Raw genomic sequence first — 20823 nt, forward strand, 5'->3', positions numbered from 1 at the left:
AACATTTTGACTACGGCAATGATAAATGTAGTTGTCGATAAGAGTACAGACCACGCTAAACCACATTTGATATATTAAAATTCCCATTACCTACATGTAGCTTTTGTTAACGTAGGGATATTAGGAAAAGTTAGCTGTTTTAATCACTTCTGGCCCCAGTTGCTGGAAGGTCGGACGACGCTATCTACTGGAGAAATCTCTATCTGTTGTACAACCCTATACGTTTTCCACAGCTTAGCGATTTATATGTTTGATGGTGTTAATCCGCCCTTTTATACAACTGGGCTCTGGGCGTAATCAGGGTGGAATGTAGGTTTTAGTCCTTTTGGCAAACTTTACATTTGTTTCTGGCTTTTAACTCATTTTCTGTCTTTTCTTGTAGTTTGAAGTACCTTTTAGATTCGTTCAGTGAATCCAGTGGGAATGACTTAGAGATGGTAGTTGCCTTTACAAAGGTAAGATAAGTAAAATTTTGATTAAATTTTAAGGAATGCCTCAATGGTCATGTTAGAAAAGTGTGCAGAAATTTTTGTACAATTCGATTATCATGGACACAACCAGTCTGAACCTTTAAAAAATAGCGGCTCAGCAACTAATTTCTCAACTAATTTGTCAGCAACTAATTTGTCTTCGGCTAAGTCCATCGCCTGAGTAAAAAAAAATTCAGTGAAAAACAAAATTGAAGTAAGCGTGCCAATGGGAGCTCTTAAATTTGTGTACCTTTCATTACCATCTCTTGGCCATCTGGTTGAAGTTTAAGGAAGTGCACAGGAATGCGTGCATCAACACAGCAGTCATATGTTTGCGCATGTGCAATGAAATGGCTTTACAAACACCCACACAAGTACAACTACGAAACTCCCATAAACAAAATCCTGATAAGAATGCTGTCTTAACTTGAAACTAAGTGTCAGTTGTAATATTACTAGGATATGCCCATCACCAGCTATTCAATTACGGTCCTTGCTCAACTTTTCATGATGACTGGAAATTTGGACAAGCTGCAACAGACCAGTGAGTGTAATGTTACTATAGAAGAAGACTTCCATGAAATGCAGGTGTATCGTACTTAATGATGCTAACAACATTTCAGTGAAGAAATGGTTTTCTTAGCAACTGAGCTCATGAAACCATGTGTTAAAAAAGGATATATATCAGAGATAATTTTTTAAGAGAAAAGGGCTTAGGGGAACTTCTACTTTCAATGTTCAGTCTGTACGCAAGCCCACCAGCCCACCCTGCTGGGGTTTACCCTGGTTTCCATGTAATGATGCATGAAGCGACAAGGGGTATTGCTACCCTCCCCCCCATGAGATGTTAGTCCATCGCAAGGTTACCCCCCCCCCTGCATTCCATCAGGCTTCCTTGACAATTTGCTGGTACCCAGTTACACTCCAGGGGGGAGAGAGGCACTGTGTGAGTAAAGTGTCTTATTCAAGAACACAACATATTGAACAGGTCTCAATCCGGGACCTTTCGACCCAGACACCAGTGCACTAACCATCAGGCCACTGAGTCTCTCCAGCTACTATTTTAATACTTCCGTTTTCATTGTTGTTATTGTTAATTAATGATGATTATTATTCTAATTTTTACTATTTTGTTTCTTTTTAACTTACATGTAATCAAATTATTCTGTTTCAGTTGAATTAGCTAAGAAAGAGGGTGTCAAAGATAAAGCCCTAATTTGGGGTTTTGAAGAATATCTGCTTTCAAAGTATGTTCGAGATAATTATTTTGGAATTGCCTTTATTCTGAACTTTTCATTTGCAAAAATTTATCCACAAAGAAACTTCATTACGAGGCAAAAATATGATGAATATGAGAGGGGAAGTAGAGTGGAACCTCGATTTAACAAAGTTCCAAACGTAATGCGTAATCAACTTAACAGCCTGCTCCCAGTTGGCTTGTTAGCTCAATTGGTAGAGCGCTGCACTGGTATCGCAGAGGTCAGTGGTTCGAATCCCGTACAGGCCTGATTTTTTTCAGGTCTGATTTTCGCTATTGCATAAATAGCGCTATCTACTGCGAAGGATCGTGCATCATACGTAAAAATATATTGTCTACATTATGGCTACAGTGGGAATTTTCCTGGAATTTTGAGATCCATTTAAGCTTAAAGCTGGTTGGAATGGGGGCCTTTAAAAACAATAACAAGGTCAGACCACAACAGTACTGGCTACGTTTTCTATTCTTTGCGCGGGTGGGTTCTTTAACATCCCCTGTTAACCAGTACGTTGAAGATCCAAGAGATGGAGCTCACGATTTACCGTCCTTATCCGAGGAGACTAGAATTTCTAACCATTTGCAAATGTCAGCAAAGGTAGGACATTCTCCTCAGGTCTTTGATGACCCTGGTTGTTGGTCTGGTCTTGTACGTGCACTTGATGCCGTACATTCCATTGTCACTGAACAAATATGTTACCTTGTCCTTATTTTGTTATTTACTTTTTTTTTTTTTTTTGCCTTGTTTAGAGAATTCAGTCCTAAACAAGCAGTGAAGGTAAATAAAAGTAACATTGCTATATACTGTATGACTACTTTGGAAAATTGTATTTTAAGTGAAGATCGGAATTGCAATTGATTCATTAATTCCTCTTGTAGCGGATGAAAAAAAAGTATATTCACTTTGAAACTGTCTAATCAGAGATGACAAATGCCTCTGGAGTCTCCAAGCTATCAGCTATAGAGTATGGACATGATATATCCTGTTGAATTTTTTAGTTTAGAAATGAAAAAAATTTTTATTGTTAGATTGTGGAGGTTCTTGACAAACACATAAACTCTGCACGTAAGTCAAAGCTTTTGAATTGTTTTCTTGTAATTAGTCGAAATTTTGAATTTTGTTTCCAAAAGTTTAATTGTTAGGAAATAATTGTTATACATTTGAAAGGCTTGGGGGGGAGAATGTCTCTGTCACGAAGCCAAGGGAAGATTCCTGTTTTCCACTTAAAACACTTTCTTAGTCTACGACCTAACTTTACCGTGGTATCCTAAACTTCTGAAAACCTTACTAAATCTCACAATCTCGAACCTTATTTATAGGCGTCGATTACGTCATACCTATTTCTAAAACACTATTTTTAGCCGTAAGAACATTCTAGACGCTAATGATGACATGTCCTTTAAATAACTCAATAGAATGTTCTGGAATAAGGAGGAGTTTCTAGCACAGCTTATAAAAATAGTAATGCGGTAATTCATTGTTCTCAATTGTTCTCTTGATTTCTGGAAACTTCGATACATTCTACATAATTTTTTAGCATGTTTGAGGAATGCCCTTGTTACAACACCGTAAGTTTTCATTATATTGGTTTCAGATGAAGGTATTTTTACGAGATTACAGAATGTCGACCCTGATGCGATCAAGGAAAATGCAGAGTTTTTGAAACGTCTTATAGAAGCTGTAAGTTACATTAAAGATTAGTTATGACGTTAGAGCTGGAAGAACAGTTTCATGCAATGCAAATGCAATTTCTCATTTTTATAATATGCATAAAAACTACGCGCCTCTGATTGGTTGAAAACATGTATATTTTATGTAACACGAATGCTTATTACAAATATCGCGCTGTCAAAATTTCGTCTGTTTCGACTTTCTGTGACGCTTTTTTCGGAGAAATTATCAATAAGCAATAACAGGATTTCTCGTGCAATTTGCTTTAAATAAGCACATGTAGTTAATAAAGTGTGATAACATAATAATGTATTTTTATATTTATTTAACTGTCTTACACTGTTACTTCAGCCACAAAGATAGAAGTACCGCTCAGGAGCTCTCATTAGAATAGAAAAACTTTAAGGTTTCATAACACAGCGGTAAAACGGTAGGCGTGCTCGAGGGAATTAATTCTGGTCAGCCGTGCTCCAATTTCTTTCGCAAAATTTCAAAGGAATACACAAGAAGTAGCCACTGATCACGGTCCATATTGCCTAGCGTCTGTTTAGCAATAGGTCACAGAGGATGTCAAAATGTGATACGAACAAACAAGTAACGCACGAGGCTCAGCTGAGTGTGTCACTGCTGTTCCTACCACAATTTGACGTCATCTGTGATGTATTTCTGTTCAGACTCATGTGAACGCGGAATCTATTTGTTTTATGCAACAGAATAGAAAAAAATGTCGATGGTGACATTATCTATGCGTTTCTCCTCCAACACTAAGATCACGAGCAACAATGCATGCGCAATTCAGTTCATTATATAAAAAAGAATAGATTTGTTCATTTTTTCAGTTTAATTTTTCATTTATATTCCTTCCTAGGGCCTTTCACATCATCTGCAGCCTCAATGTTATACAGTTATGTTCAAGCAGTTGGTGAACTTCAGACTGTCACAGGACTTTTACGAAGTAAGTAAGCATTAAATTTCATGGGAGTCTTCCTTGATTCTCAATCTTCGATTCTCGAAAGGTTCAAGGATCGAGTTTGAGTCGAGACTTTCAACTTAATTAAAAGTGTTGTTTACTAATAACGGGATTAAGAAGAGGATTATTATTAGTTTCCAACTCTAATTTTTCAGTCGTAAACAAATGCTTTTAGGGAAAAGTTGTTGCCCAGTGATTGTGGCATGGTTTAGTAATATAGAGCCATTAGCAGAGTTACCCCACACCTCTGCATACGGAACAAGGCAACTTTTTCGACAGGATATGGTATAGTATCAGAAATTTCTTTTACGAATACGCACAGGCTGGCTCACCTGGAAGCGAAAAAAGTAGAAATAAACATAAGGGAAGGGTCACAGGAACATTGAAGTGATGTTATGCTATTGTTTGCCGTGCAAGGCTGAAAAATGTTCAAAATATTCATACATTTGCGTAGTCATCGTTCTTCTCAACCAGTCTTTTGTTTCACGATATCCGTAATGCTATTGTAGCCAAGGTTTGTCAAAGGTCCCCGTTAGCAGAAATGAAAAATGTCGCATGACATTTGTGAAGAGTTTGTTGAATTCAGACTTCTGTCGTTTGTATCCAGAGTGCTCTCTAAGATGGCAAATTGATTGCGTTATATCAAATCGCCATTTTGGATGCTAATCTGGCCATACGATTGGTTCATTTGTACCACGAAATACAAACTACTTTTCACCGATTGGCTGTGTTTAATAGTGTCACCGTTTACTACTGTAATGAGTCTGTTCGTGAACCAGGAAATGGCAGCCAGCTCAGTAGTTTCCAATGATAAATCAACAGCAATATCGTGTTGTTGGTATTTTCTTGATTTCCCTTTAGTTTTTACGAGTGATGAAGGAGCATCAGGTACCACTTAGTTTTCATCAGTACAGGCCGATGTTACAGGTAAGCAGAGAAATGTACAAACAAAACACTGATACAGTTTAGCAGCGTTTTAGCTCAGTGTAATAAATCGACATTGGTTAGCGTGGTCTGTAATTTTGATCACTTTGATAACGATTTTCTTTGTCGATGAGAGTATAGACCACGCTTAACCACTGTCCACTTGTTTTTTACCACAGTCTCCACATCAAATAAAACGATTCTTTCAGCGCGTTACATGTTGTGTGACACATGTTGTGTGACACATTGACGTGAGCAGTGTTGTCTGTCTTCATATCGACAACGGCAAATTGGCCAATCTGACTGCGACATCACTGCCAATTGTGATAAAAAAAATGAAAAAATAAATATATAAGCCCCAGAAAGAAACTTGAGAAAAACTGAGGCCATGTGCAAATCTGTGAGTGGTCATTCTTTCTAGTCCACACTCCTTGCAGACGTCGGGTAGCTTTTCTCAAGTCCTCAAACTTTCTCGCAGGCGACGAAACACTCATGCTGCAGTCATCACAATGAAAGTGAGCGCAGGCTCGATGTCATTTCGTGATCTTCATTTTAAGCCATTTCTATTGTATATAATAAACAGGCCCAAGTTGTTCGAAGTTCGTATAACGCTATCCACTGCATAAATCTCTATCTAATGAAAAACGCCATACGTTTTGCTATCACTTATCCACTGGTTAGCGATGTATCCTTTGGAGAGCGTTCTCCACCCTTCATACAGCTGGGCCCAGAATTGTAAAACTAAGAACTGAACACCAGCGGCTTTTAAACCTCGAAATAACTCAAAGAGGATGTAACTCTCTTATTTAACTTGTGTAGATGATGTCTATCGATGGTAAAGCAGAGGCGGCACAGTTTTGCTTTGACAAGATTAAGGTAGGAAAATATGAGTTTGTTTCTCGGTAGCCAGCCTTGTCAAAAGTACTTGAGTTCAATTTGAAAATAGTGAGAGTGCCCAGATTCTTTGACTTTAACCTTATGTAACAATACATTTTGTTTGTAACAAGGATGCTCAACCAGGATTCATTGTAGACTGTGAAGTAAAAATACTGTCTTGCAAAAAGATTTTCAAGAAGCTATCAGAAGTTCGATCCTATATTCTGATACTTTTGGTATCGTAAATTGACCACCTCAGAGTTTTGAAAACTGACGAGTCAAGTGAAGGGTCAACGCTCGAAACGCCTCCCTCGCCACCCCCACCCCCTTCGCCACCCCCACCACCCTCGCCACCCTCACCCCCTCGCCACCCCCACCCCCTCGCCATCCCCACCCCCCTCGCCATCCCCACCCCCCTCGCCAACCTCGCCATCCCCACCCCCCTCGCCACCCCCACCCTTCTTGCCACCCCCCTCGCCACCCCCACCCCCCTAGCCACCCCGCCCCACCCCCACCCCCTCGCCACCCCCTCACCGACGCAGCACCAAAGTTTCTTTCGAAAAAGTATAAATTCAATTTCACGCTTAAAATAAATTGATTTGAATCAGGATCATTATCAAGACTTCAACATATAACTATTTTAGATGGAAGATTGAAGAAAGTTAATTAGGGCAATTCATGATAACACAGGAGTTAAGGAACTGTGTAATGTACAGTTTTTGCATGCATTGTTTATATATTGATACCAAGTCCACGTTCCTTACGGCTTCCATAAATGTCTCATTTGGTGTTAGGAAGAAAATGAGCTGGTCGGTCTTGATTACTCTCGGTTGATTGAGGCTTATGGTAGATGTCCCATCAGTGGCATACGGAAAGGATTAGGAGACGAGGTATAACACAGTTGCTTTTTAAATTTGTTGTTGGTACCACATGGGCGGGAGTGGGGTGTGCAGCTTGGTCACAGTGATGATCATGCATTAGAATTGGTGCTACTCCAAGAGATACCAATCTGTCTTATTTTATGGATGTCAGGTCTACCATTATAGTCTCCCCAATTATTTGAGCTTAAGTTTAGAGCGTGTCCAAAAGAGAGCCTTGAAAGTTATATTCGGCTATGATCATCATTATAGAGAAGTGCTTCAGATGGCAGAGCTGAAAACCCTAAGGGATCGGAGAGAAGACATTTGCTTAAAATTCTTTAACAACATGGTCTACAATCCCTTGGATTGTTTGTACCACTTACTGCCTTTCGATAACCGAGATCAACTTATGGAGTTACGACGACGCAGACCATTTAGAGTTTCCTTTAAAACAAATCGGTTCAGAGATACTTTCATCTTAGCGAGCGCAAGACATTTTAACTAACATTTATTATAACTGTATATGTGAATTAGTTCCCTTTTAGGTTTGATTTTATTGTATAGTTCTATTACATAATTTGTACACCTTTGCAATTCAGCTTCCAGTTGCTATTAAGGTATTCTCAATAAACGTCTATCTATCTATCTATCTATCTATCTATCTATCTGTCTGTCTGTCTGTCTGTCTATCTATCTGTCTGTCCGTCTGTCTATCTGTCTATCTGTCTGTCTATCTATCTGTCTGTCTATCTGTCTGTCCGTCTGTCTGTCTATCTATCTGTCTGTCTATCTGTCTGTCTGTCTATCTGTCTGTCTATCTGTCTGTCTATCTATCTATCTATCTATCTATCTATCTACCTATCTACCTACCTGATCCTCTTGAGCACATCTGATTCTCTGACTGCTGCTTATGGTAGGGTTATGAGCAACAGATATGCCGTGAAACACTGAGCATGTGCAAGGCGATCAATTAAGGCCAGCCCGCGCCAATTTCCCGCGCAAAATTTCAAGGGGAAATATAAGAGAAAATATGCAAAAAAGTTGAAAATTTCTCACAAATCTAGAAAAGGAAACAAAAGTGGGGAGTAAGAAAACTCGCGACTTCTTACTGGCCATCTCAGTTAGTTTGAAATATGTTCATGTACTTTTAACACTACCGTAGAGAGTATCCAAGGCTGATATTTCAAGGGTTAGCCGTTCGTCGCTCTGACAAATTATCTTGTAAGAGCCCATTTTGTTATTTAAAACACTGCTTTTGTACGACTGTTTCATTTTTTTATAAGGTGACCTTGTTTTTCTATTTCATCTTTTGCAGAAAGGGATACAAAAGGTCAAGGAACTGTACAGTGAAATCTCTTTAAAAGGGATCACGTGAGTTTATGTAATTCAAATATGGCGCCGTTAGCCATTTCTCTCTCTGAAGATCTCGGTATCCATTTTACGAAACGTCTGCTAGAAGCTGATGTAATGTGGGCCTCGTGCATTTGGTACGAAATAAAAAATATCCCCTTGATTATTTAAGGCTCATTTCTGACCTAAATTAGGCTGCGTTCACGCTTGGTGCACGAGCATTTGTGCCAGGCACCGGCACAAAATGGTGCTGTGTTCAGACACTGGAATCAGTGCCCAGTTTAGTCTCGAGTACAAGGTCATCTTCTAACCGACGTTGTCTACGGCCACGCAGTCGTTGTTTCTTAAGCTCCCTAGTAACTATGCAGACCCACGGCAACTTGGAATCTATATATTTTTACATGGTAAAAAAGCAAAATGTTGTTAATAACGTTATCTATGCGTCTTACTTCCATTAGATTATCACTTAGAACCGATCAGAATTCGAATATAATTCAGCCTTTCGTATAGTATAAAATCCAGTAAGGGCTTTCTTTTTTCTCTCTCTTTTTTTCTGTTCTCTTCTCTCTACCTGTAGGATGACCAAGTTTGCCAGAGGTGTTGTTTACATTGCGTTCCTGAAATCTGGTGAAGTGGAGCAAGCAGAAGATATTAAATTGTATGTAAACTGAAGTGTATAGTACGATTTTTACGGGTAACCTATGATTTAGTGCCAAAAGTAATCCAGTAGTATATTCGGTTTGCTCTGATTCGTAAAAAAAAAAGAAGACTTTTGCCTTCCTCTCAACAAGGTTTATAGCACACCGCGGTCGAACATCGGGCAGGCATGCGCGTGCCCATTTCTCGAGCAAATTTTCCAAGGAGAACATAAGAAAACCGCTGTTCCGCAAAACAAGCTAAGGAAATTGAAACGTTCGTAGAAATTTGTAAAAGGAAACAATTAGAAGGAAAAGAAAAGCTCGAGATTTTATGGACACAAAGTTTATTCCAGTACGGGTATGTTTTGAGTTACCATTCTCTTCTGAGCTTTACCAAAAGGTTGGACGCTTCAAACACAGTGACTTTTTAGTCTTTGTGTTTGTTTGTAAATCTAGCAAGAAAAATTGGTTCTGATAGCTTGGAAGTACGCCTTCTAGGCGTTCGCACTTGTGCAGACGTCCGACCGCTGTTTGCAGTGTCCCGTGAGGGCTCAAATTGAGTTGTTGGTAACCAATCACGTTTGACAATTTTTGTTATACTTTTGAGTAAGTTCACACTCATCCTAGGATATCGGAAGACACAGTGGCCTCATGGTTAGTGCGCGTGTGACACTTAGGCAAGACACTACCCTTACAGTGCCTACACTTTACTCTCACGGGTGTTCAAATAGGTACCGACGAACTTAATGCTGGGGGGGTAACCCTGCCATGGACAAGCATCCTATCCAGGGGGGGAAGTAGAAATACCCCTAGTCGCTTCTTGCTACAGAAACCGGAGTTAAGTGCCGGCCTGATGGGCCACTTGGGTCATAAACAGACTTTACCTTATTCTGTTCTGTTGTTTTTTTTTCTTTTTTTTTTGTCTCCGACAGCATTCATGGCGAAGGATTTCCTACATTCATTGTTATGAATGAATTTATGAGAGCATATTCACAACGCGGAGATGTGAAAAGTAAGACTTTTACATCTCACATTTAACATTTGTGAAAGTGATAGTCGCTTGCTCTTTTAAGAGCGGGAATTTCAGAGGGGCAGTGGGTCTGAGTTTAGCGCTGGTTCCTATATCCTAAACGTCCCCAGCAGGTAGTAACTTTTTAAGCCTAAAGCTCTATCAAGCCTTTAGCTAGCCGGTTTTCCTGACTCTGCAAAAACCAGCAATTTCTTTTGATGGTATACAAATTAAACAGGACAGTTTTGCAGTTCTTAGAATGTAACGAAAAACGGGTAAGGTATAATACCATAGTGGCTTTTATGATGGTCGCTGACAATTTTTTTGCCGTGGTTATTGTTTGTTTGGCCCCGCATCTGCATTCGCATTCAAATTGTTTTTGGTACATGTTTCTTTGTTCGTGAGGTCGAGGCTTCAAACCCCAGACAGGACCAACACTCAGGGTCTTAAAATAACTGATGACAACGTTTTGACCATGCTATGACATCCGTAAATGGTTAGACATTCTAGTCTTCTCGGATAAGGACGGTAAATCGCAGGCCCTGTTTCTTGTATTTTCTCCTCATTGATTAGCAGGAGACGTCAAAGAACCCATGCATTTCTCGCAGAGTAGGGAACATAGCTCCCGGTTTCGTGATCTGGCCTTATTATTGTTTGTACTAGCCCATGGACTGAACCTGCCTTTCCAAATATCGCAAATGAATGAATGAATGAATAAAATAAATAGATCATCGGTTGGGTTTGAAAGCTGGTATGTCAGGGTAACGAGTCATCTCTGTGGTTGTGCCTATCAAAGCTTATTTCGTCATGAAATATCTACTTGAACAGATATCATTTAATGAGAAAAATTGGGCATTTGTTCATTATTTCATTTACGGTATACGTCTGCTCATTCAGAAACGCTTGAGTACTTTGAAATGCTGAAGGAAATTCACGACGAAAGGGGGATGCCAGCATTTGTGTACAATGAACTCATCTTTTGTTACGGACGTCATGGTAAGTTACTTTGTACATGTGATCTTCTATGTTGTGGAAAAAAAGTTTCATTTCTGGAGAACTATGGGGGTTGCGCACAATTCCCAGACTCGCTTGTGCCAAACCCTCAAATTGAGAGCGACTTACCACCGTAGATTTACGAAACGTCAGTCACTTTTAGAATCCAATTTAATCAATCTATCTCCGTAACTCTGAAGTAGTCTCTTTTCCAAAATTGTCACTGACGGTGGCCGATTTACATTATCAACTCGGTTGATAAAACCAAATTAACGGTATCTTGCAATACCCTCCCCCCCTCATCCATCCCACTGACACAACGCCCCTTTTTCTCTAGAAGCCTACCCCCTTATGACTGAATCAGATCCTAAGGTTTTTGTTTTAATTCTTCCAAGATGATGTGGTTTCTCAGATGAAGGTGCTGGCGGAAATGGACGAACTGGGATTAAAAACAGTTCAAAGAACCTTCTCCCCGATTGTACATTCATTTTGCAGGAGGTGAGTGTGTTGATGTTTGCTCTTTTTGTATTTTTTCTGCTTGTTTGTTTGTTTGTTTGTTTCCTTCCATGTGCATTCATTTATCAGCAGATTGTACATGCTTGAAGGGATCTGCAGGTAAAATAATAAATGAGAACTTTTTGTTGATCCTAAAGCTTATATCGGAATTGTGTGCTTACACTGTTTGTTCGTTTGTCGTTATTTGATTCGGAGAGTGGATAATACTCATGTCCAATCACGGCTCGTGCTATAGCTTGGGAGTTAACTCTGTTAGTATCAGGGCGCATTTCGATTCGGAGTCATAAAACCAAACCTAAATTATCGCATCGCCCAATCAGTAGAAAGGAAAGTATCTCAACAGCCAATCAGAAGAAAGGAATATATCTCAACAGCCAATCAGAAGAAAGGATGATATCATAACGACCAATCAAAACTTTGGAAAATTTCGCAAAGAGCCAATGAGACCTCAAAGCGCGGGAGAAATGCGAGTGATCAAGTCATGGTTGGTTCTAGCTTTGAATATGATTGGTTGATAAAGTGACGCCAGTGTTTTGAACCATTCACAGAGTGTATCAAAGCAGAAGCAAAGCCTTCCCGGACTTTCGACTCTCAGTTGAAATTGCTTCTATGAATACTGCTCGCCTCTTTTGTTTGTGTCAGACTTACCTCATTTTGCTACTGACTTAAAAGAAAAACTGTTCATATCTTAGCGACTATTTCGTGATTCCAGCAGTTGAATTGGGAGTTCTGTAGAGTATTGAAAAAAGATGATAAATCTCAGTAGCATATAGAAATTGTTTGCACTGATCACTATTGTGTTTAAACATTTCATCCCGCAGGGGTGATATTAAGTCTGCGTTAGAAATCTTCAGACGCGCCAAGGAAGATGGTCCTTTTCTTGGAAAGAGCAGTCTCATAGTGCTGTTAAACACTATGGTCAAATTGGGCCAAACTGAACACTTTGAAAGTGGTATGTCATTTCTCAATATCTAAAAGAAGAATTACGCCCCCAGAAACTATTTAACATTGATTTCCACCATCACAAAATAAAGAACAGAGGTTCACTATTTTAATCGCGTTCTGAGGGTCTAAGGAACAACCTGATCATGATTTGAAAATTTTCTTCCATTTTGCAAACATTTCGTCTGGTGATGCTGCCATTTTGAAAAAAGTAACTGCGTAACCTGGCCACCGCTTAGGGTATTGCAGTCAGAAATGGCCTCGTGTAAGGATCCTAATCGTTCCTTCAGATCGACAAGAAGTTTGAAAAAGAGGATTATGACTTGTTTGCCTCATAGGAAATCGGCAACGCTGCTAAGGAAGAATAACAGTGACGATGGTAGTTTTCATAGGATTTTTATAGAATTCTATCATTATTATTATTATTAAGGCAGTATAAAACTTCTAGATGCCTAGATCCTAAGCACGGAAGTTGGGCGGCACGAGTCATAGCCAACTTCGTGATAACTACTGAAATCTAAATGATAAAAATATACTAAAATCCTAATTGTTCAAAATATGTAAACCTGATAAGATTCCCGGTGACTGGAGCAATCAAAATGAACCCTTTAACCTATGATCGTCATTATTATTATTATTATTATTATTATTATTATTATTATTATTATTATTATTATTATTTTAATATTGATTTTGTATTTACTTTTTTTTTAATTTTTCTTTATCAATTAAAATTAAATGTTGATTTATTCAGTTTTGGAAGACTGTCGTCACTTTTTTGCGAGAGTAGTTAGAGACCGCGATGATGCCCAAGAAACAATCAAGAAGCTGGTGTTCGCTTGTTTGCATGCCGAAAAGTACGATCTTGCTTTGAAACTCATGCTGGTGAGTATTTCGTTTTCCTTCATAGTTCTCTGAAATGATCAATCAATCTCGACCACTTAGCTTTTGGCTACGCCCTGGGTCGAGTTTGTTGGCCACGAGGAGGAGGACTGGGCCTTTTTCTTCCCAGTTGAAGGGAGATGAAAAGGGACTGGAAAGGAAAGATCTCAACTCGGCAACAAGAAATAGGGAAAACAAACGTTTTAACCACCAAAACTGTAGCCTTTCAAGTGCTTCTAGATTTTTTATAATCTCCCAGCCGTGCTCTGCAAAATGCACTCTTGAATTCATGCGTAGTCTGAGAACAAGCGGGATGGTAGATGTTCTCGTTTCTATTTTAAGCACAACGTTACTTTTCCACGTTATGCTGATGGGAGGATTTTGAGCCTCGAGAGACGTTAAACCATACAGAGCTCCTCGCGAACCTCAGAATAGTAATGGAACCCTAGCTCTTAATCAATTCTTTCCTTGGTATCGCTGTCCTGGTTTCTCAAACCCTATGATGTACTCTTTACATTTTGTAGGAAAATGACGTGAACCTGGATTCATTCACACTTTCAACTCCTGCAAGGAACGCGGGCTGGAAAGGAGAGGTAAACACAGCGCATGCCTAAGCGCTCACGATTTATAGAGACGTTTGGGTTGGAATTGGCTCAAAATGGGCCTCGAACATTTGGGCATTATGCTTTGAGTGTCACGCCTGAAAACATGGGATTATGCCGAAAATTATGCCCAAAATTGTTCATCTTGTTCAATTTGACATTTCAAAATAATAGCATTGAAGAGCCTTTCAACCTCCTGCCAAACCCACCCACCCCCCCCCCCTCCCCTCTCTATTCTCTCCACCTACAGATTAAACTTCGTTAAGGGAAAGTACGGTCTACAAAAGGTTTACTTATATCTAAAGTTCTTTGCTTGCATTGTCCTAACTGGCTATTCATTTGAGCTAAAAGCGTTTTAGCTGCGAACAATTACGTTCCAAAAATCGGCACTTTCAGATTGAAATCCGCCATCTTTGTTATGACGTAGCAATAGTCAAGCATGCTAAATTATGTCCTTGCTGAAGTGATGTAAACAAGGAAAACAGCGGCGATGGGGGCGACACTTATTAAATTTTCGGCTTAGATTTTATTCTATCTGAGAGGATGTAATACATCCATTTATGTTTCAAACGAAACATGACTCGTCTTCAGTGGAAGGAGGTACCTCTGTTGGGGTGAAAGAGAGAGAAAGTCAGGAAAATGAATTTCAAGAAGAAACGTCGACCCGTTAATATCGGGACCCAAGCGATCCATTAAGATTACCGATCCCTTCACGTGCACCTCCGCCAACGTAATCAATTACATAACTCGCACTTATTGCAAAAAGTTATACATCGGCGAAACAGGAAGACGACTAGGTGACCGATTCCGAGAACACCTTCGCGACATAGAAAGGAATGACAAGGACGCATCAAAACCAGTCGCTAGACACTTTAATTTACCTAATCATTCCAAACAACATATGGCAATCTGCGGTCTTTCCTCTCATTAAGGCAACACGGAAAGCCGCAAAACTCTTGAACAAAAGTTTATCTTTCAAACCGGCACTCTTAATCCCACAAGTATCAACGAACGCTTTTCATTCCACTAATTTATTCGTGTTTTTTTCGTCGCCATGTTCTCACCAATGGCGTAGCTCCGCTTTCTGCATATAAACCCACATACAACCCACAATTCCTCCATTCGCTCTGACGAAGGGCTAACGCTCGAAACGTCAGCTTTTTTATTCGTTACGGTGGCCAGTTTAAAATTTCAACTTAGTTGATATAACCAAATTGATTTTGCATTGCTACCTCGGAATGAGACGAACTATTTTTGCAGTTACAGGAACCCAGCTTCGGTATATAACGAAACACGAGCCATTTGGAACTAAGAACAGCCCCAATTGGCCTGCAACAATTTAGAAATGGTAGACTTGAAGATCATTCTTCGTAGGTATAAACACTGACAAAATTGATTAGAAACACTGAGTTGCCAAAATTAACGCAGACAAAAGGCAGAAGTTAATTTTACGAATTAAATTTGGTTGTTTCAGCATTTAACTTTAATTTGTAAAGGTGTTTTTTTGTCTTTATTGCTTAGAATTGGCTTCAACGCAGTATTTTTCATTCTAAACTGTTTGAAATGTCGCGACTCGTGAGAAGTAGAGCTTCGTTATTTTCGACGCGCGTCAGAAAGTCGCCTCTGTCATACAGTGTTTACATTAGAAATTACCTCAATATAACTGAAGCGAAAATGAAACTTTCGACTTCTTTTGAAAGCATAAGCAACGCATAATTACGTCAAGTAGTTGGTTGGAAGAAATGAATATTTTCATACTATTTTGATCGTGTTCAATCGATATGATATAGTGAAATATGGGCGCCTGCCTGACGAAGGATGATTTGTTTTGTCGCAAATTTGTGTCTAGATTATCTGCTAGCAATGTATTACACGTCATTTAGATTTTTTTCGCAGGAGAATGTGACATGTGGGGTAAAGAAAATTTACTCTGTGGATTCATCACAGACTTAAAAAAGACAAGATATATTTATACACTGCTTGGCAAAGCGCATGATGTTCAAAATCGGTTTTTATCAAGTGTGGCGACTGAGAATTTACCACACACGGTGTACCACCATTTCGAGCTTCAATTTATTCGCTTACAATAAAATGGTGTGAAAAATTCATAGAATAAATAATTTAAATTTGTGTTGAATATGGGAAAGGTAAGCATAGCTTTCAGTTCGAAGCGAAGGTCAACAAGGAAAACTTGCATGCTTGTACATCTCGCTGAAGTCTTCGTTTTGGCAGTTCTGAGGCTTTGCAGGGTGCGGCAAGCCGTCGTCTCGGGTTATTTTTGCTGGCTAACTTTTCTCTCATATTTCACTTTCCGTTAGCTTGTGGAGGCTTACACCTTTTCCCTTTGAATTTTAGTATGTATTTTGACATTCAACCACACGCAGTTCACCTCATTTCAACTATTAGGAGTATTAGAAATTGTTTTCACGAAAAGTCAAACAGGTCATCGAGGACAAAGCGCCAAACAAAGTTTGACTATTGCTACGTCACAGCTGACGTATTATCCAAGATGGCGTTTTTCTTACCGCGAAAGTTGTAAAAACTGGCAACTTCGAAGCGCTCTTGTCGCTAATACAAAGAAAACTGGACAAAATGGCAGTTATTTTCGAACTCCTGCGGAAAAATTCTTCTAATTGAGATAAACTTTTTCTGGACCGTACTTTCCCTTAAGAATAAAAGGCTTCTCGAAGGTCAGAACACAAAATATTACGGGATCAAATTCCTAAAGTGCGAACTGTGAAGGCAGTTGACAGAAAGTAGCCAGGCTACAGAATTTATCTGTCGTTTACCTGTGACATCAAGAGAATTGTTCACAATTGTAGTCATAGTGCCGGCATTTATGCCTGATGCTTTGACTAAAGAAGCATTATGCCTAAATGATGCTGGCATAAATTATCTGACCCTGTTTGATACTGATAGTTTCTTGCCATTAATCACAATTGGTGGAAAATTGTGAGTGTTCCTTTTAAAGTCAATGCGCATCTCCTTGCATTTATCCGCGTTCAGTTCCATCCTATTTTCGATCGACCACGCCTCAACAGCGGAAACTGCGCTTTGTACATCACTGGTCAAACCTCGCGGTATCGTTTGGGCGATAGTCGTGTCGTCTACATACTTCCAAGTGAGCGCGTCGACCTCAAGATCGTACCTCAAGATCGTCCCCGGCGGGGACTGAGCCACACTCTGACCTGCAGTCTGATGACAACCTGACACGTTGTTTCCTGTCTGACAGAAAATCCAGCACCCAGACGCGAACCCACCGTGGCATGTCCAAGTCTTCGATCTTTCTGGCCAGCAAACTGTGATCAATAAGATCAAAAGCCTTACGATAGTCGGAAAATACCACTCTAACAGCTGCGCCTGTGGCGTCAGTGGCTTGTGACCAGTTATTTACCATGGAAATCAGAGCGTACAAGGTGGAGGATCTTGGAATACCGCCATATTGGTTCGGGTCTATGATCTGCAACACCGCTGGACTGACGTATCTGAGTACCACAAAATCTTCCGCAACCTTAGAGATAGCGGGCGTCAAGGAGATAGGACGCAGGTGCTTAGTAGCATCTACCACGGGTTTTTGCTTAGGGAGAGGCACCACGTCCGCAAGCTTCCAAGAGGCGGGAAACCTTTGTTCTCTAAAGCTCGCGGTCAGTATATATGTAATAGACTGTGCGAGAATCGCTGCATATTCCCTCAAAAGCCAGTTACCAATTTCGTCAGGTCCAGCTGCTTTTCTCTGGTTTAGATTGGTTAGAGCGTGTAGGACATCAATTTCCGTAATTAAAGGCATATCGGAGTCCTCCACTACAGTAGGGACAGCGTATAGGGGTTGGTAATGCTTCATGGGTTCTAAGAACACAGCGTTGATGGCGTTAGCTAGTTTAACGTCACTTAGGCGATCGAAACTGTCCCCGAGCTGAAGGCTGGAAAGGAGACTTTCAGAAGATGGCGCAGGATTCATACCGGCGATTCGTTTAACTGCGCTCCACCACTGCGAGGGCTTGATGTTCTTTAAATTATTCACTTTGCTTGCATAGTATTTACTGCGAAGTGACTTACGCGTACGGTTGACGTCATTTCGATATCGCCGGTATTAATCCATGTCTCCATTGTGGAAGGCGTGTTGACGGAGCTTAATGAGGTTCTTGAACCGCTCAGTAACCCACGGGGGATCATTCAGGTGAAGTCTGACATGTATAACCGGCATTAAGTGGTCAAGACCAATTTTGATGAAATCCGTAAACAGCGCCAATTTAGCCTCGCAGTTAGATGCTTCGCTAACCACTGACCAGTCGATAGACGCGAGAAAACGCCCAAGCTCAGACGTGCGACTGGCCCGAGTGTCCCGCTTGGAAAGGATTCTTCTACTTGGGCCTTCCTTTGGAGCACGAGTTGTTGGGTGCACTTGGGTGCACGAAGACAACATTGTGATCCGATAAACCAAACGGCGGTAAAATCTGAACGAAATTTTTATCGTACAAGTCTGGTTGGTTGGTGAAGACCAAGTCCAGGATCTGATCACCCCTAGTGGGCTTGTTGACCAATTGCCGCAGTCCGAATTGTGCAGCTAAACAATTCAACTTTAGCCGATTGTTATCGCCGCAGAGTAGAATCCCGCAACCTGGGAATTCTCCCTCAACAGTAGTCAAGGATGCTGATAGATAGTCCAACAAAGCAGTGTCTCTGGCGCTGTCGTTGAAGAACGGATGGTATATCGTGGCCGTGATAACGCAGGGTGTCCCGCGCGGGAGTCTTTTTGGTCTTAACCACGCCCAAAGAACTTCGTACTCAGGGTCTTGTAAGTGATCAAGAGATCTATACCTGATCGAGTCCACTATATAGAGCCCAATCCCTCCGTGAATGTCCGTGGTGCGGTTTCTAGAAATAAACGAGTAACCGGGAATGTGGAGGTGGTTTCCGCTGATGTTGTCCCTCAGCCACGCTTCGGTAATGAACCCTAAATTTGGTTTGTAGTCCAAGATGGTAGAACGAACTTCGTCGATCTTGGGCGCCAGAGACATTGTGTTTGCAAGCATCAAGCTCATACCAAACACGCTACGCGATTCAATGGGACTGATCTGACCCTATCAGTATCAAACAGTGTTAAAATCCTAAGAGTCACTATTAGCTCAGATTTAAAATGGAACGAACATATCTCAGAGTGCATTAAGAAAGCGAACAAGCGCCTTTATTTTATTGTTCTTCTAAAGCGCGCCAACGTTCCACTGAGCGACATTATAAATTTTTATTGCACCGTGATAAGATCTGTTTTAGAGTACTGTGCGCCAGTTTTCCATCACGCGCTCCCACAGTATCTTAGTGACGACATTGAACGAGTGCAAAAGAGAGCGCTCTCCATCATTTGTCCTTATGCGTCATATTTCGAATGTTTGGCCAGGTTCGACTTAGTAACCTTGCACACGAGACGCGTGGCTCTGTGTAGCAAGCTTTTCGAGTCTATCACGTCATGCTCGGATCACAAGTTTAAGACAGTCCAGGGCTTATGCCATGCCCCGTACACATACAAATCGTTTTAAGAACACTTTTATTCCAAGTATGTGTACATAAAATTTATTTATTATTTTTTTTTTAGACTAGTTTGTACATAGTCATATATAGAGAGTTTTTCGCATTTATGGTTTTATTATAATTTCAATTTGTGTTTGGAACTCATTTATTCCTTGTTCTAAGTAATGGTAACGCAATTCAGTCTACGGACTGCCATGTTCGATATTCTAATAAACTATCTATCTATCTATCTATCTATCTATCTATCTATCTATCTATCTATCTACCTAAGAAGGACAGGATATATGACACGGTAGCCCACTAGCCACAGACTAGTACAAATTCAGTTTTGGCTAGTGGTTTTCAATTTTCACTAGCCAGTCTGGCTAGTAAACAGACTGAAATTGTCGTAACATCTAAAAACATCTAAGATGTCACTAGCCTCTTGGTTAGTAAGTTGAAAAGTGAATGTCTAGCCCTGGACTCCTGCATACTGCTTGCCGATCCAAGCAGTATGCAGGATGCGTGTCATACATGAACTTCGTACCGGACCTTGCTCACCATAGAATCTCTGTGGTTCAGCGGTAGAGCATCGGAGCGCGGAATCCGAAGGTCTGAGTTTCGATACCTCATGTGGACTCAGAATTTGTTCTATGTCCCACGCTCGTGACAAGACGAAAAAACATCATACATCAAAGAAGTGGTTAAATTATGATATTGGGGAAGCTTGAATTTTTTGTTTAGTTTGAGTCCTGTTGCTTTAATGATCTGATTTGTTAGGTCCAAGCTGTGTTGAACGCCATAAAATTCATGAAGGAAAATAACGTCGATCCTAAAATGTTGTACCGTGACCTGATCAGAGCCTATGGTGAGTATAGGAAGATTGATTTCTCTGAGTTACCATTACATCAATAGTCCTTTTCGTAGTTGTGAGCTTGGTGGCCAAGCCTTTGAACAGGAGTGAGGCTAAGGGTGACCCTGTTGTGATAGAGACCTGTATCTAGTTAACGTTATAACAAAGAAATTTGCATTTGAAAAGCAGCAACATCTCTATCATAACAAGGTCACCCTTAGCCTCACTCCTGTTCAAAGGCTTGGCCACCAAGCCCACAATTGTAAAAAGGACTATTATCCTTACAGTAGGCCATTTTACAGTTGCATGCTTGGTTGCCGAGCCTTTGATTTGGAGTGAGGCTGAGAGTGACCTTGTTGTGATAGACCAGTAACTAGTTAGCATGATAGCAAAGTGATTTGCATTTGAAAAGCAGCAACGTCTGTATCATAACAAGGTCATCCTTAGCCTCAATCCTGTTCAAAGGCTTGGCAACCAAGCATGCAACTGTAAAATGGACTATTAGA

The 20823-nt window shown here is 40.4% G+C and overlaps 2 protein-coding genes across 2 annotated transcripts in view; one reads left to right on the top strand and one right to left on the bottom strand.

Moving 5' to 3' along the window:
- Nucleotides 1-20823, bottom strand: part of LOC111330215 (N-terminal Xaa-Pro-Lys N-methyltransferase 1-B) — a 191480-nt gene that overhangs the window by 34519 nt on the left and 136138 nt on the right. The gene's annotated exons all lie outside the window — the stretch shown is intronic.
- The window catches only part of LOC111330208 (uncharacterized), a 44034-nt gene that overhangs the window by 18867 nt on the left and 4344 nt on the right, over nt 1-20823 (top strand). Inside the window, exons 15-33 of the mRNA XM_088744696.1 lie at nt 383-455; nt 930-1014; nt 1645-1717; nt 2476-2503; nt 2755-2791; nt 3321-3406; nt 4266-4352; nt 5229-5294; nt 6111-6167; nt 6962-7057; nt 8343-8398; nt 8955-9035; nt 9948-10027; nt 10922-11020; nt 11413-11515; nt 12355-12485; nt 13230-13360; nt 13882-13950; nt 20245-20332. Coding sequence (XP_088600822.1) covers nt 383-455; nt 930-1014; nt 1645-1717; nt 2476-2503; nt 2755-2791; nt 3321-3406; nt 4266-4352; nt 5229-5294; nt 6111-6167; nt 6962-7057; nt 8343-8398; nt 8955-9035; nt 9948-10027; nt 10922-11020; nt 11413-11515; nt 12355-12485; nt 13230-13360; nt 13882-13950; nt 20245-20332 — 1526 coding nt within the window. The remainder of the gene's footprint in view (nt 1-382; nt 456-929; nt 1015-1644; nt 1718-2475; nt 2504-2754; nt 2792-3320; nt 3407-4265; nt 4353-5228; nt 5295-6110; nt 6168-6961; nt 7058-8342; nt 8399-8954; nt 9036-9947; nt 10028-10921; nt 11021-11412; nt 11516-12354; nt 12486-13229; nt 13361-13881; nt 13951-20244; nt 20333-20823) is intronic.

Source organism: Stylophora pistillata, chromosome 14 (assembly GCF_964205215.1).
Source record: "Stylophora pistillata chromosome 14, jaStyPist1.2, whole genome shotgun sequence".
Taxonomy (NCBI): domain Eukaryota; kingdom Metazoa; phylum Cnidaria; class Anthozoa; order Scleractinia; family Pocilloporidae; genus Stylophora; species Stylophora pistillata.